We start from the raw sequence: 18,438 nt of genomic DNA on the forward strand, positions 1-18,438 counted from the left end.
TTTTTCTTACTATCTTTAGTTCCTATTACTGTTTAAGCTGCTTTACTGATTTCATTAAAATATTTGATTGTATAGTATTAAAAGAGGACGAAATATCTAGAAATAAAACCCTAGTATAAGTATTTAGCACAATCAAGATGAGCAAGCAAGTTATGTATTAATGTAGTAATAGATGTTCATAAACACCAAGCTAATTGAATTCAGCTACCAAAACTAATTTTTTGTAATTGAATAATAAATATTCAATTCATTTTATCTTAATTTTTTTAAACTTTAAAGATAGCATACCAAGATACAGAAACCAGCACAAGACAGAAAAACCAACAAAGTGATATATCACTATTATAATTTTGGGAAGGATTTTAGAAAATGGATAAATGTGTTTTATACCGGCGCCTGTAGCTGTGTGATTAATAATGGTTATTCGTCTAATTTTTTTAATCTATCAAGAGGTCTCCGACAAGGATGCCCTCTCTCTCCATACTTATTTATATTGTGTGCCGAAACATTGTCTTCTCATATTCGCCACAATCAAACAATTAAAGGTGTTACAATTAATAATCAAGAAATTAAACTAACGCAATATGCCGACGATACAGTTGTCATTCTCGATGGTTCTAAAGAGTCTATTTTGGGCACTATGAAAGTTCTTGAAAATTTTGCCAATATTTCTGGATTAAAAATAAATCAAGATAAAACACAAGTGATGTGTATAGCATCGGATAAACATATACTAAATACATTTGAAGAGGATAACAAACTAAAAAAACTTACTTGGACAAAAGGTCCGATACGGTTACTCTGAGTAAAATTTACACTCGATCCTTCGGATCTGTTTACTCTGAACCTATTACCTCAGCTTGACAAAATTAAAACGCTTACTAACATTTGGTCAGCAAGAAATCTCACCCCAATTGGCAAGATAACGATAATTAAGACTCTAATAGTGCCCATGCTTACTTTCTTGTTTACTGTGATAACCAATCCACCTATATCATTTTTTAAACTCTTTCATTTGGAATCGCAAACCGGATAAAATAAAGAGAAAACTAATTATAAACACAATAGAAAAGGGGGGACTTAAAATGGTCCATGTAGAGTCGTTTTGCTACACACAGAAAGTATCATGGGTAAAACGATTTCTAGATGAAGACAACCGGGGTCGTTGGAAAGGCATATGGCGGGAGTTTTTACACTCGGCTGGGGGTAATTTGATTTGGTATTGTAATATAGCACATAATGACTCAATTCTCAATAGAATAAGTGACAATTTGTTTTTATCTCAAGTAATTAAATGTTGGCACTCTGTTAATTTTAAGCAAATAAATGAGGTTGTAACGTTCCACAATGAAATATTATGGTATAACAGTCATATTACAATACAAGGTGAACCGTTTTTTTATAAAATGCTATATGATAGTGGTATAACAGTAGTTAAAGATTTGCTTAATGATAACGGAAGTATGCTGTCTTATGAACAGTTTCATATTAAATATGATACACGTGTGGATTTTTTGACATTCCATAGTTTAATAGTAGCTATTCCTAAAATATGGAGAGATACCATGCAATCTAAGAACTATGATATAATGTTAAAACAAAAAAGTGAAGTAATTATAGCATCGGATTTAAAATTAGGAACAAAACTTGCATATAGCTTAATAATTAATCGCATTAGTGTTCTTCCGCATACCTGTATCAAATGGGAAAACGATTTTGGACCTATAGCCGACTGGGAGGTGTTATATAAATTAACATACAAAAGTACAATAGACACAAGACTGAGATATTTTCAGTACAAAATATTAAATATGTTCTTGGCTACAAATGTTTTACTACATAAATTTAAAATTAAAGATTCTGAATTATGCGATGCTTGTAAGGAAGAGCCGGAGTGTTTGCAACATCTTTTTTGGAAATGCAAAAAAGTAATATCATTTTGGAAAGACGTCCAATTCTGGTTGAACAATAGAAATATGAAAATAGTATTTAATGCAAAACATATATTACTGGGTTTTCCAAAAAATTCTGTAATAAATTTCATTATTTTGATTGGAAAATACTATATTTATAGATGTAAATGGAGAAATATAGCAGTCACACTAAAATACTTCCTAGTTGAACTAAAACATCTCCAAAACATGAAATGGCATATTGCACAAAAAAATGATAAAATAGATATGTACTTGAAAAAGTGGTTACATATCGGACAAAATAGGTAGTTAGAAAACAAATGTTAGGCAATTCTGATCGAAATCTGATCGCTTATATTTGTTTATACATATTCACATTTGGGTATTGTGTATGTAATGTATTGAATTATGAAAGTTGTGCATTTATGGTTTTTTTTTTTTTTAAACTGAAATCAAACCTATTAATGATATTTTTACCCCCCAAAAAACATGAAAAATGAAGATTTATGCAATTTATAGCCTTCTTGTATTTTTAATGTAGATTAATCACCAAACTGTTCAATAGGGACAACTTAATATATCTTTATATATCTTTATTATCTTTATTTACCATAAATTGTTTTCCATTGTTAAATTACTTAGAACAATGAATTGTAAATTGCAGAATTTGATTTTTATTTTTATTTTGTGTGTGTGTTACCGCTGCGTCGGTCTTGTTTTTGGTACCATGAAATATGAAATAAATAAAAAAAAAGATATATCACTGTGTGTGTATCATCCATGTGATACCAACATATTTATGTTTTTAATATATCCACTTTCAAAAAATCAATAATCAGTATTTTGTTTCACATGCTTATAATTATTTACATCGGCGGTAGCAGGAATATCTTAAGGGGATTGCCCAAATGTCCAGGGCCTTAGCCAGGATCTGAAAATGGAACGGGATTTAAAGCAAATGTTGTTAAATGACACATCTAGATGGCACCACTAGTACAGCGGAAAAGACACTCCAAAGCATTCTAGTAAACAGAAATATGATCATAGCCTATTTTTTTCAACGGTACAACACTAACATTGAAACAATAGGATAACATTTTTTGCATTTTCAATGTGAATGTCAGGGGCAAGTTCCAATGAAGGTACTTCCAGTACGGTAATAAATTCTAATCATTATAATCAATTAATGCAAATCAATTAATATTATCAATTAATAATTGAAACAAGTTTTAAAAAAATATGAAGCTGCTGCTATAAATATTGAGCAAAATATTAAATTTTATTATTTTGAAATAAATGCTAAATAAGTCATAAAACCACAATTTTCAAAATTTATTTTCATTTATTCACTATAAACTGTACAACAGTGTTGCTTAAATCCCACTCCAAAATCAAAAATAAGAAGATAGGAATATAAGGAAGCAAACAGTTTGGAACGTCCGTAAATACTATGAAAATTTAAATGCGCCCAAAACAAACGTTTAAATCGGATTTGAATCAACTACAGTACGGGCTTTGCCTTTAATATTATATCGTTTCTTAGTCTATTTAAAAGTGTAGTATATGACCTACAGTGTTGAACATTGCTGACACGTCTAATGACTACACAAGACTCAAACTCATTAAGGATATCTGTTTGCACAGACGTTTCAGTACTATGTGCAACTTTATAGGTCGATTGTGGTTCGTTTAAATTATTATTCAGTAGTTAAACAATTTAACTACAGAACTCTCTAGAATAGAAGTAGGTACCTTGAAACTGGCTTATAAGTTCGTTGATATCAATGGAAGGTTTCTTAATTGAAGGATTGATTGCTGCTATGTCAATTCAGATGGAAAAAAACTATTCCATTGGATGACACACTTTTTCAGCAGCCATGTTGGAAAAGGGTCAAGAGGGCTTGATTTAGGTGTAAATTGCTAATAATGTAGCGTATCTTTAAAAAACTTTTTAGTGAAGATGAATTTTCATTGATATTTCTGTTTACATAATAAGGTGTACATCAATATAAATTATTAATAGAGAGATCATATATATCTGCTCAGTCATTAGTGCTCAGTTTTATGTGGAGGAGTTATCAGATGGAGTCATTGATTAATCACCTTTATTTTTATGCATAGGACTGTTCAGTGTCTTAGGGTATGTTCAGACTCACGGTGGCGTTATGTAAGCAGCGTACATATTTTTGTGTGCGAACTAGGCTGCGGATTAGCGTTAGACAGCTGTTACGCCTCGCCAGTAGCATTAACCTTAACCAATGAAAAGACACGACCACAATTAGCAGGCCAACAGCATACCTGTACAGTGAGATTGCAATTCAGCAAGTGGTAAGTAGTAAGAGTAGTATAAATCAATATATTTTGAAGGTAACATAATAGTCTGAACACCTTGCCTTTTAATGCCACGGATTACTGTACGCCTTGCGTTAGATAACAAACTTAACGCTGTGAGTCTTGTGCCTACTGTGTAGAGTTCACCAATAACTTTAAATATTTCAGAATCTGAAAGGGTTTCTCATATATTTCAAAACTAAATTTCAAAAACACAACAGAGACACAAACATGCAGTACAATAATAAATATAGAACAAAGTGATAGAAGAGTAAAACAACATTATATTAAATATTATTTTTATAATGTTTAATATTTTAAGATTTGAGTGTCATAAGGACTAAATATCAATCAATTTATTTGTAATTTAAATATTCCTCATCATTATTGTTTCAAATTAATTAATCAATTTTCAGCATATCACCGGGTGGTTTAAAAATCATGTTCTGTGCCTGTTGCGGTTTATCTTTCTGTCATGTTGCTCAATTTTAAGCATGTCTACACTATCACTACATAAGTTTGACAAAAAAAAGTGTGCTCTATGCCCAAATATCATCATCACCATATATGTGCACATCACATTTATTTCTCCAGAAAGTTTGATAGTGGTAGACAGAGCTTTATAATGATCTACAGTAGTTCAAAATTTTGAAAGTTATGTAATATATTTATATAATGGGTGTGGCTTAAGTAATGGCATCATTATATTGTTCAAATTATATTTTATATAGTTCCATTGTTTTGTACATGTCAGCTTTAATTTAATACCAAACATGCCATATTAATTTGATTTCTTAAATTTTCCCACAAAGTTATGTAATATATAATGGGTGTGGCTTTGATAACGTCATTATATTGTGAAACTATAGCATCGCAAAGATATCATTTTTGATAGATGAATTTGACAATTGGAAAAAAAAAGACATTGTTTGGTATCAAATTGGTGGCAAATGCTACCATACATTTTGGAAAGCTTAGTATGTCTACTTTTTAGAAATCCATGATAGCAATGACAATTGTACAGCTTAATAATTTATGATTATATAACACCGCCTACAGAAAATATGCAACACAAAATTTTGGTAAGTGTAATTTTGCAAATCCAACAATTATTGACAACACTAGAGGTCAGAAGGTCATCAAACTTTAATAAAAATTGAAATTTTGTCTAATATTAACTTTTGACAAAACAAATACAATATAGATCATGTTAGAGGTATTTTACATGTCATAAGCTATGATTTGATACTAAACTTGACATATTTATGTAATTTATATTTTTTAGATATTTTTACATAGTTACATAATATATTATGACGTCATTAAATTGTTCAAATTTTGGGGCACCCCTTCTAGAATTGATAGTTAGGTCCTAAAGAAGGTTTCTGCCAAGTTTGGTGCTTTTGTCACGAAGTGCACAAAAAAAGTGCTAAGCGACCTGACTAAATTGTCATCGCCTTTTTAGAAAACGCATGGACAATGCAACTAATTTAATTAAAATCGGCGACGCCTAAAATATCCTACCTAGGCTAGGCCTAGTAGGAGACGACACATGTTAGTGTATAGCCTTATTTAGCCGGACGAGACGACATCGTGCACCGAATAGACATCGGAGTGGAGTCTAGTTTCGGCGGCCTAGGCTTGCGCTAAATTATTTAATCCTACCTTGGCTTAGCGAATTATAAATACGCCGACATAAACATAAAAAAATATATGAAAAATCAATATATTCCATGTTAAGATTTAACATAGGCCTAGTCCTAGGCCCAATTATTACGACATGTCACTGTGTAAAGAAATGGCCGTAGTATTCTGTAGCTAACCCCGACCATAATTAATTTTGAGTGAAAAAAACATGTGCTACATATGGGTACTGTTAGAGTATCGCGTTTCATGTCATGAGACACAAAATCTAGGTCAGATGAATGGTTGTAAATTTGAGAAAACACAAACTAATCTTGGTGTCAAAATAGCATCAGATTTATGTTGTGAAAATTGTGAATATATCCCAGGGGCAGATCCAGCCTTGAAAAATAGGGAAATGGAAAAGGGGTTTGTGACAAAATTTAAACAATCAGCCTCAGGAACTGGTTGTGGAGGGGGTGGCAAAAGGCCTCCAGTGTTCTACCATGTTTTAGGCTGTTTTATTGAAAAAAGTGGTTTGGTTTTTTTATCAGTTGAATGGTTGTATCTTTGAGAGAACACTAACTTTGAGCTGGGACACCTTTTAGTTCCTTTTATTTATTAAACGATGTTAGAACGGCACATTTTTATGAAAAATGTGTTTTTAGACCAATTTATTTACAAGTTGCCAAATGCTGCATTCGATAAATCTTGCATCACAATCAGATCACTTAGAGGTCATCGCTAGCAAATATTGAGAGATAGCATGGTGCTCAGCGCACCATTTCAAACTTTGAATATCGAAAGGGTGGTAAGTATGGTTGGTTCATGTTTCTAACTCATGCACGCCGATCTTGCCAAAAATAAGCTTGAAACACCAAATGCATGTAATTAACACTAGGTTAGGTTTAGCATTACGTTACTTACTAGGCCTAGGCTACTATAACTAGTTGAATTTAGGACGATTCGGTTCAGATGTGACAGGACAAACCAGCCCACCAATGTGCCTACTGTATATGCCTGGCTTCTAATTCTATTATTAGTGCCTGGTAGCGTTTTATGATATGAAATATGAAGTACATGATGGACTAATATTATTCATTTTGATATTTAATTATTCATTTATGCAATTTAATTTCAAGGTGTGTACAAGGAGGTACAAGGAGAATGAAGTTGCAATCATATTTACTTCTTTTTAATTTCACCACACAGAAAACAGGCATTGTTGCTCATCATAAACAAGGACGGATCCAGCCTTCTAGTAAAGGGGGGAGGGGGACGCAACCAGTCACCAAGTACACGAGGCACAGGTGGGACCTGTGGTGAAGCAAATTTTGTTAAATGACACCCCCAGACAGTTGGAAATGGTATTCCCGCACGTAAAATGTATGATAAATGGCACCTATAGTTGGCCGGAAATGACACTCCCATAGCGTATTAACAATTGGTAAAAAGATCGTAGTCTACTTTTTCCGCTGGTAAACACACGTTCAATGCGACCATCAGGAGGAATTCCCTGATAAAGGTACTTCCGGTACGGTAATAGAGAGCTTTCAAAGTGGCGACGCGAGACACGGAAGTCAGTCAACCATGGATACCGTTGCATGCCTTTCACGTCACAAATTATAAACTGTTTCATCATGATCGCATTTCCCTACTAGTTGTCTTTAGGCCTAATTTAAGACATTGTCATCACACAACAGTTCTTAAATATCTTTCTAAATAAAATACAATCAATAGTACAAGTCGTGTCTTCCAGGCAACGCCAAATCAGTCGAATCCCGTCTCGTGATGAGCAGGCCGAACAAACCGCATACGCAGTAGGATTTCACCGTCTTTTGCATCTCGATAAACGGCGCGTCATGTGTTTTGAAAGCTGCCTATTAACTACTTTTAAAAAATGACGCGACTTCAAATTGATCATGTTGCCCTATACCACTCATATGACATCGCTGTATTAAAGGTCCAGTGTGTTGTCACAGGAGCCAGTAAATCAAATGGTTGTTATTAAGTATATCAGTAAGGATGTAAGTGACATCGTTAGGTAAATTGTGGAATTATACCAGCCAAATGAGCGAATAAAATGAGTAGAAGCCCCCAAAGACAGTATTTTATTTATTGTTGCTATTATGGATGAGACCGGAGACATGGAGGGTATTCGTGGAACATGCGCTCCCCTAGGGAGGCCAAGATAATTGGATGAAGATCCAATGGAAAGGAAAGCGCTCCCCTAGCCGAACATGTGTATTTGGATGAAGATCCCTTTTTTTCTTTTTTTTTGATACATGAAGCAGCGGCAGGGAGGCCTGGAGAATTTCATGAAGATCCAATGGGAAGATAAGCGCTCCCCTAGTTGAACATGTGTATTTGGATGAAGATCCATTTTTTTTTTTTTTTTCAACATGAAGCAACAGCAGGGAGGCCATGATAATTGGATGAAGATGAAGCATGACCATTAATAATTGTGTATAATTAAATATATTTTTAAATATATATATTGTTAGATTATTTAATTCAATCATGATCATAATAAAAAGTTTACACAGTGAAGATATAATATTGAATATTTTTAATGTTAAATGTTCTTTAGGCCTATATTTATTATTTTTTCAAAAATAAACATATTTTAATGTTTATTGTGCAAACATGATGTTTTTCACCGCTATTATATTGTAACTATCTATATATTTTGGTATTAATATGTTATAAGTAATATAAATAATCAAAACACATATGACCATTGTAAAACTTTTGATGAAGTTTTATAAATTGCACTAAATGAATCAATGGTTAAAAATGTCTAAAATGGCATTTCAACTAAGTATTAAATAGGCTGTGTACATCATAAGTTAACAGTTTTTAGTCTCATTGAGCGTTATACTGTAGCTCCATGATTTGGTAGACTGCAATTGTATTTTAAAAACAGCACAAAAATATAAATACAATTGAAAGTTTTTAATGTAATGATTTTAATTAAGATAATTTACATTGTCAGATCTCACTCTGAATACATTTAACCATTTCACATTAAACATCAGTGTGGTAAAAGACCTACTTGACAAACAATAAATTATATGGACACATTTAATATTAAAAACTCATTATAATCCAGCATTTGAGCAGAGAAATATTATTGAGGAAGGTTTTCATTTAATTTTCTCCCTGTTACCTTATTCAAGCTGTGACAATTGTATTTATCATGGCTCTGCACAACCATGAACAAACATCAGAATGGTTGTCAATATTATAATTATTAATAAAGGACAATTATATAAAAACAATCTGATCTCATCATAATGCACTTTTATATGATGATCTAGCAAGCTCAAGTAGAATAATATAGGTGGTGTATGAGCAGCATTGTGTTGGAATGCATTGGATAATAAGACACAAAGGTGTACAACTGGTGTCTTTAGCTGTGATTGACACGCTGCACTATCATAGACGGGAAGATGTTATTGTGTATTAAATAGTTAAAGAGATGATAGCATTAGGTTTATTCTATTAAAAAAAGTGGTAGGTTATATAGGTTATAACGATAATGTTACTATTGCAGTTTTAATGGAATGAAACTATGTTATGGAATGAATCTACAAAGGCATAGTATTATTCGCTGTTTAAACACTGTAATCATGTTGGATAAGGTATTCAGATTAAGGTGTATGTATATTCAGATGGGTAGTGTAAATCCCAAATTATTTTTTAAAGCAATTTAATAAATATAGAAACTACTTTTTTTCAGTTTTGCTCAGAATTATATGTTTGATGTTCTTCTGAATTCAGTTTTGTGAGCATAAAATAATATCATGACTTGTTTTTGTATGCAATGTGTGACAATGCTCTATTAACACATGTACCCAATTAATGAAAAGGGCGTTGCAAACTACAGAAAGCCACTAATCTCTTTTCTGTATTGACATCATGCTCTTATACTCTTTCATTGTTTTATACACGATATTAAATGCACTAGGGTTCTAGCACTGTCTTTTTTTTCTCTTTTGTGGCTTGAACCAGCACTTTTGTTCATTCATTCAATGACATGATTAATACAAGTTAATCAGTAATATGTAATACAGTAGTTGTCATAAATCTACAATCTTCATAATCTATTTGATCATTGTTGTCAAATATAATCCTCTTTTTTTGTCATTGTTGTATATCATTATCCATATAATATTCAAAATAAAGACCAAAAATCATTCATTCACAACAAGACACAATTCAATCCGCAATGTTTGTTGTTGTTCTAAATATTGCATCTTTATAATCTGTTTAAATTTTTATTATCCAATATAATTCTCCCTTTTCTTTCTTTTTTTGTGTATTCTTTAACCTTTTTATCCATGTATAATAATGTGTATATAAACATTAAAAACAGCTGTAATTATTTAAAAAAAGCATTATATAATATAAACATTAAAAAGGTGTTAGCATTATAGGAATGCTAAATTTTGTAAGTCATTGATAATCAACTTAAATAGTATCCAGAAGTTTTTGCACACTGGCTGAATATTTAATTCAGATGGTATCGTAATATCAGGTATAGTATAGAGTCGGTCATCACAATCACCATGGATATGTGACTTAGTAACACATATTATTTTCCTTTTAGTATATATATTATTTTAACTTTGAAAGAATCAAATGGAGCTCAGGAGGCCATGCTTTATTTATAATACAAAAAAAAGGATTTTATCTCTGTCCACAGCTTTACAGACTGACACGTCTCAAACTTTTGTGATTCATTTAAAAATAAAAGATAGAACCTTGATAATATAAGTTATAATATAATAATAATAATAATAAAATCATTTTTTGTAATAGAGCTTGTTCATAAACATAATGTGTGCATAAAACATATGCAAAATAAAATCTAAAAATGACCACAAAAAATTACAACAGGAAAAATTGATTAATAGATTAATACAATAAAGAAGTTAATAATAACACATACATGTAAATATTTTTTTTCATACTCTATAAAGAGTTGTAAAATAATTTTGAAATATCGTTGATATGAATAAACTTTTTGATTTGTTTTCTTAATAGTCAATAGTAATTTATAAATTCGTTTCATTTCAAGTAACATTTATTACTTCTTCTTTCAAATAAAACGTTAACATTTGACAAAAATAAATAATTAAAATAAATAATAAATATACTTCTGCTTAAAAAAAAAAACTTTATCAAATTTTTAAAAAATACTAAAAAGAAGAGGCTAAAGCCCTAGAAGTTATACATCAATTGGATTACTCCAAATTGACACTTGTGGTAGGCAAGCCAGGTACAATAAATGTAAAAAATTGTGTGTAATGAAAAAAAAAAGAACAAAAAGACAGAACAAAACACACACAAACAAAAAAACAAACAAACAGGAAGCATAAAGACAATAAATGGTAATTATTGTAATTTAGTATAGCCAAAAACGGCCAACAATAATCATTTAAAATATACAGTAACTAGAAATTGCGAGACGCCATTAGCGCCCGTTGAAAAATACAATAACAAAGCTATAAAACCTACACTAATTAAGAGCCATGTCTGTAAGAAAATATCAAAAATAGTGGCAGACTCAAAAAAATGGATTTCTTTCAAATTTTGCACATGGCTATATATGTGTTGAGAGAAATCAAATATGAAGTATTTTTTATTTCACACATGTATTTCCATGGCAATGGCCAAATTTGAGTTTATGCGGTTTGTTAGTTTGTTTTTTTACGAAAGAGGCAGAATATTACATTTTTACAAATTTATATCTATTTTTTATAATGGAAAAAAGGGATTTTATATATTTAAACACATTACAGCCTCTAATATACCTATTATCATGATGGGTTATTTATACTTTATAGTGCATTATATCGGACGCTTAATGATCTCCTAGTTTTTTTTCACAGCATTTACTTGCGTGGATATCACAATACATTGCATATTTTGAACTATCATTCGCGATTATAATCTTAATTAGAGTAAGAACCAATCATTTAATGATAATCCATTTCGCGTATACGAAAGATACCTGTAGTACTTTCACTTTCCAAAAATTAAGAGCGTATCAAAAGGGCTGGTTTGGGATTCATCTGAATCTTCTTTTTTTTTGATCTTTTGAGAGTTCGTCCCACTTTTATTATCATACTCTGTTATAAATATTATATTTTTTAAGCATATTTTTTCCTTTCGTTTAAATGTAACAATGTTAAAAGGAATAAAAACATTGCATTCGTTATTTTACATTTTAAAAAAAGTAATTTAAATATATAAAATAATTAACATAATGCCAATAAAAGACGATAAAAATTGATTAAAAACGTTTGACAGTTGTCATTATTCTATAAAGCTCGTGTTCGTGTTCGGGTAGAGAGGCTATAAACTCAGGGGAGGAATATAAAATACCCTCCCTTTTCACCAAGACAAAAATGAATAAGATGAGTAAGAAGAATGCAAAAGTTTGAAAAATAAGGTATTTAGAATGGATAGCATGGAATGATCTATTTAATGAAAACCGTAAGGTTAGAGTCCAAACACTGTGCAAGTCCAAAATAGTATTTTGGCTCTGTGTGTATGTGAGACGCTTCATACCCGGATGTAAAACTTCGAAACCGGAACAGTTCGTTTGATATGCAGATTTTTCTTAACCTTTAGACCACTGGGGTTTTTATGGTATTTTTCAACTTCAATTGGATAGCAAATCTTTTTCATCCTCGTCGTATTACGGAGGAGCATAGATATATGTTTATAACTATCAAAACGTACTAAAAAAGTCTAACAGTTTTTCTTTTTTGTTAGCCCATTTTTGTTCAGCTTTGATAAAGTTACATGCGTTTTCATATTTGATTAAATTGGAAAGTTCCGTTTTGTATACATTCCATATTGTTTGTGAAACATTTTCTTCCTTTAATAAATTATTATAGGTAAAACATGACTTATTAATACAAAAATAGAAAATAGAAATAAGTTCATTTATGAGTTTGCTGTTAGTATTCCCTGTAACAATGTTTTATATCCAACTGGAAAATTGACGGCATGTTTCGTTTGCAGGGAAACACGTTACAATCATTAAATCAAACTTTCTCCAGACTGGTTGGATTGTTTTACAAAGAAATATCATATGTTTTTCATTTTCTATTTCAGTTTTACCTTTTTTGCATAGGTCAGTTTCTACTAACTTCCATAATTTCAGCTTTACACTACATGCTAGAATTCTGTGCAACAGCTTGAAATTAAATCATCATTTAATTCATCTGAATCTTATCAACATTTTTCATTTTTCCCTTTCATCCGCCGCCACCCACTGCTTCCCCCACTGCCAATGGGGAGGAGGAGCCGGTTTGATCCTCTCTGAATCCATCTGGCCTCCACATCGTACCGATGTGTGAAGTTTATGAGCCAATAAACGTCATCCATGAAGATTCTTTAAATTCGAAGTCATCTCCCAAAATGTTGGGTATTCTTAAGTTAAAGTATTTTCCCGTTTTTCCATTCACATTTCACTAAATAAAAGTGTGATGTAAAATTCGCGACCCAATTCTCCTTTTTATAAGACGTGACATATTAAATACATTCTAATATAAAGTTTTTTGGTGGAGAGTAGTCCTACAATGATAATTATCATTAGACATTTTATACAAAAAAGCATCTCATAAATGATCGGTTCACCTCCACGACCTGAAAGTTCTCATTTGGGACGAGAAAGTAAAGCCCAGAACAAAAGTTTTATATGCATTTTCAAATATTTTTCATTATTTGAGTACAACTGTTTATTTTGGTCAGAAGAAAAGATTGATGCATTTAAACAATATTTAACAAGGCCATATACATGGCTGCAGTTGCGTGCTAAAATTTGAGTTAGTGTTTACCAACCGACCGACTGACCATCTGACCGACCGACATAGTTAGCTGTAGAGTCGCGTTGCACACGCCTACTAAAAAGGTTTGGGAGAATTAACACATTAGTTTAATTCAACCTAAACCCCATTGACTGGCAGCCAATTTGACTATTTTTTGCTTTAAATTACTTTAAAATGACTTACTCAACAAAGAACTGTTTAAGAATTATTTATTCAGGAAGACAATATATCTTTCAGAGAAAATCAGTTTTGTGTCCCGATAGTCATCATCGGTCGGTGGGTTACGATAGCTGTGTAAAATAATAACACAGTTTTCTCTCGAAAATTAGAATACTATATCCGTCAGACGTCTTCTAACTTTATATAAAAAATCTTCGGGGGAGGATTACATTTTCTAAAACACGACATTGTCACATTATACGATATGGATGTCAATAGACAATACAAAGAAAATTTAACAAAAATGAGAAAATATTTCAGACGACTTTATTCATTTCATCTTTATATATCGTATACGCGAAATGGATTGTCATTTAAATGATTCTTACTCTAATTAACATTGATTATAATCGCGAATGACAGTTCAAAATATGCAATGCATTGTGATATTCACGCAAGTAATGCAGTAAAAAAAAAGAGAATGTCCCGAATAAAACCAGATATTAGAGATCATTACGTGTTAGCAGATATTCAATATGCAGATAATCCATCATGATGGTATACTGGAGGTTGTAATGTGTTTAAATATATAAAATCCTTATTTTCCATGATAAAAATTAGAAATAAATTAGAAAAGTATATTCTGCCACTTGCGTTTAAAAAAAAGAGGCAATAAACTAACAAACCGCATCAGGTTTCGTATTATAATCTTATATTTAATTCATTGAGGTACAGTTGAAATTGTTCGATAAAAATATGACGGGTGAGGGCGCACTTTATTATATGGAATATTGTATTTGAACATTTTTAAACATATATCTGTAAATATTTTAGTTTATACTTTGGTTTTCTTTATATGTTATGTATTTTATTATATAATTTATTGTAAACTATACTTAAATTATTTCGTAGGTTTTATAGCTTTGTTATTGTATTTTTCAACTGGCGGTAACGGCATCTCGTAATGTCAGTCACGCTTTGTACGCATTTGCTGTACACAATAATACGACATGAGGCGGTTATAAATTGGGTATAAAAAAGTCTAATTTTCTCAAGACGCAACATCAGGAAATGTTATTACCAATATACATAGGACCTACGGATGAAATTTTGTTAGGGTAAGTTCTTATACCATGGTGAGGGTGATTTTTGACCAGACTAATATCACAAATAAAAATTTGAAGTTGTATAAAAACACAAGAAACGTTTTATTACATATATGTAGTCATAAATATATATTTATTTAGTCATAATAAATATAATTGTAGAAAATAGAATATCGCAAATGAATAATCAATTGTAATTAATCATTCAATATATCTGAAGAAAGAACAATGATTAATTTTAAAATGTCGAGCGGTGTTTTTTGTAAGAAATATTTCTTGTTTAATGTAACTTAAAATATGAAATCAAAAGAGCAATGGATTAGAATGTTACAAACTGTGTAGATCTACTCTTCTTGAATTGTACAATAGAAATGAGTTCTGTATTTTAGCAGTAAGTAGCTGAATGAACTTAATGATCCACACGGTGAATACAGGCATACTGCAATTATACTGATTTTACATGTGTGACAATCATGATTACAATGTTGTTGTGATGACTAACCTATCTAGAAGAACCTTGTGAATTCATTTTTAGAAGAGTTTTAACAAACTAGATAAGATAGATAAGGGTTAAGATACTTCAGTTCAGTAGAATAAATAATACACCTATAAGGTTGTATCAATGATTTATAGGTCTATGGCCTGGAAATTAAAAACCAAGAACATTTAACTGATACATTCAATCAACTGCAGGTGGTGCCACCATTCATCTGATATTAAGCACCAAAATGGCAAAATGTATGTAAGCTAAAAAGGAAGAAGAGCAACATTTTAGGTTCCAGTAGTAATTAGTGGTTCAGTATATAATACTACACTATATTATTTAGTAGCAACTTCAATAGCAATGCCTCTATTAAAACAAAAACCATCTCCGACGACCCAAATAGTTCGATGTAGCCTGCCATACAGTATTGCCTTAAATTTAGTAATCGCTTTTTTAAATTGCCAGTTTGACTGTCCGATGCACTCGGTCTGTAGGCTCAAACAGTCACAGGTTGTCTAATTAATAAGTAGTTTATTGCACTTGTTTATCAAAAAAGAGAAACAGAAATATTGCTTATTAAATTAAATAAATTCAAGAATCAATATGAAACAACGTTAAATGATTAAGGCACAATTTATAAATTATTCAAAACGACAGAAACACATCCAAACGTGTTATATGGCAATCCGCTGAAACGTATTTGAGAAAGGCTAGTTGGAAGCTGGCCGTTTAAGACTGTATATTCCGTTTGGTAGTTGACTGTATGACTGCAGTACATACATTATGATCACGATATAAATAAAATTAATTTTATTTATTTATTTAAAAATTGGTATCAAATATACAAATATTTTGTTCACGTAATCCTGGGGATTCTCCACCACAACAACATCCCCGGATTACATGAACAATGCTTTGTATTTTGATATCAATTTTTACAGTTTGTGATTAATTAAATTTATTTTATTCAAATCGCGAAATCAAATTCTATGTGTTCAATACTGGCCATTACTCAAGCTTCCAAGAGACGGTACTGTGTCGAGCACATGTTTTCTCGCTCAACTTCAGCCATTTTTTTAAAATGGTGGGACAAAATGTTTTTGATATCGAATTTTAAATAAATTCAAATCGCGAACATGATGTGCATACTGTAAAAAAGAAAGCCAAATGAAGGTAAGTTATTATGATACAAGATGCATTTTTGGATTAAAAAACAGTTATAGGACAAGCCAATTGTCTGCAGATAACAACAAGCAAAAGCAAAGCTGTGATATTATTGTCCTATTTGGCTGTATAATTGTGCCATTTCTAATAAAGTATCATGCATCATGTTAATAAGTTACAATACAAATCCGAGTGAATATTCCACTTGTTATGTACATGGATGATGCTTTATTGTCTGAAAGAATTACTAAAAAGAAAGTCCAAATGTTTACCAATTCTATTTGCGAATAAGGACCATGGGTTACTCCTTAGGCCAGCTACTTCAAACACATGATTCATACGTCAATGTTTATTAAGCAAAGGGAAACTGTCTGAATACTTCCACTATCGTAATAAGGTCAACTGTATAGGCTAAATCTCTTTGCAATTTCTACCCCAGAAATGTTGATCAGCTTTTCCAAAGTGACAAGTAATGTGTAATGTAATTAAGGTGTAATTTACGAGTGACCTGTCATGGCAATCCCATGTGAATAATTGTAGTCAGCAAAATATGAAAATATTTAAAAAAATACACAAATCGGACTATCGCAAAGGTTTAAAATTTGATGTTAACAAAGATGGCAGCCATTTTTTTTAAATACTAGTAACCGCTTGTCGTAGACAGCTGTATTTGGTGTCAAATTATTCAAAATATATATGTTTGTTACGTATCAGCTGCTGCTTTTACGGATTTTTTTGAGATCTTTTTCAACTTTCGTAAGTCCTTGATTGTGTGTCGATAATTTTGAAATTTTCTTTGCAAATTAATTTGCTTAAATGCTTTGTTATTATAGTTATATGTTCCTATTCAAGAGATGATTGGTCTTGTTTTTGGTGATCCATCACTGTCAAAGTCCATGTGATTTTTGGTATTAAAACCATAATAATCTTGCGGGTGCGAACATTTTGGGTAGATATTTTTTAGGTCGCTTCATCTAACTCGCCTGTTTTGTACTAGTTTCGCAAGAATTGTTGTAAAGATCCCTCTCTTTTGATTCTAGAGTCTAATACATGGAGTTTTGTAAATTTTGTTGGGTCGTCAATAATTCTGTACATTGCTCGATAATCATAATGTTAACTTTGGCGCCTTTATTCGTTCTAATTATAATAATATCTTTGTTTTTCTTTAAACCAATTGAGGTCTTAATCGTGTCCATGTCCTTTCTTGATGGTTTGTAGGTATTATTAAACATGTGTGTGCAATCTTCTGCCTTGTTGTTATCAATAATTTCTTGTAGCATTTTATAACCGATCAATTTAAAGCAAGCAAATTACTGTTTTGTTTTAAGATAGGAGGCCTATTGTACATTGTATTGTATATTGTATGGACAAAAAAATGCATTTTGAAAAACAATTGTTTTTTTTCCTGCCAAATTGCAGGCCATATTGGATTCTGTCATGACGATGTCATTGTATTGACTTGATTCATCAACTACTATGAGATGTAAAAAGTAAACCTCTGCTAATTTTAATCATCATAACACAACTCCAAGTAACAAACCGTGAATTGGTTTTCCATATCTCCTATATATAGGAGTGAGTGAGTGGACATTTGTATATTGTAAACAATGTACTACTACAGTAATGGATTTAATATTTCATATGAAAGAAACAAAAAACATGCAGTGCAACCTACTACTACAAGAAATACTTGCCTTATCAACGACCAAATAACCTACAATTCAAATACTAAATAGAAATGTTATAGTTGATATCATGTAAAAAGTCAAGAAAAATATGCATTATGCCTGCAGAAATGCAGTGCAACCTAC

At 31.3% G+C, this 18,438-nt stretch overlaps 1 protein-coding gene across 1 annotated transcript; it reads left to right on the top strand.

Annotated features, from left to right (window-relative positions):
* Positions 1-1,016: 1,016 nt before the first annotated feature.
* LOC144835444 (uncharacterized) lies at positions 1,017-2,222 on the top strand (the record flags this gene model as incomplete). Its single annotated transcript, XM_078690529.1, has 1 exon — positions 1,017-2,222. A coding segment is annotated over one exon (1,206 nt), but the record flags the coding sequence as incomplete, so codon positions are not given.
* Between the last annotated feature and the right edge of the window lie 16,216 nt (positions 2,223-18,438).

This window comes from Antedon bifida, chromosome 2 (assembly GCF_963402885.1).
Source record: "Antedon bifida chromosome 2, ecAntBifi1.1, whole genome shotgun sequence".
NCBI lineage: Eukaryota > Metazoa > Echinodermata > Crinoidea > Comatulida > Antedonidae > Antedon > Antedon bifida.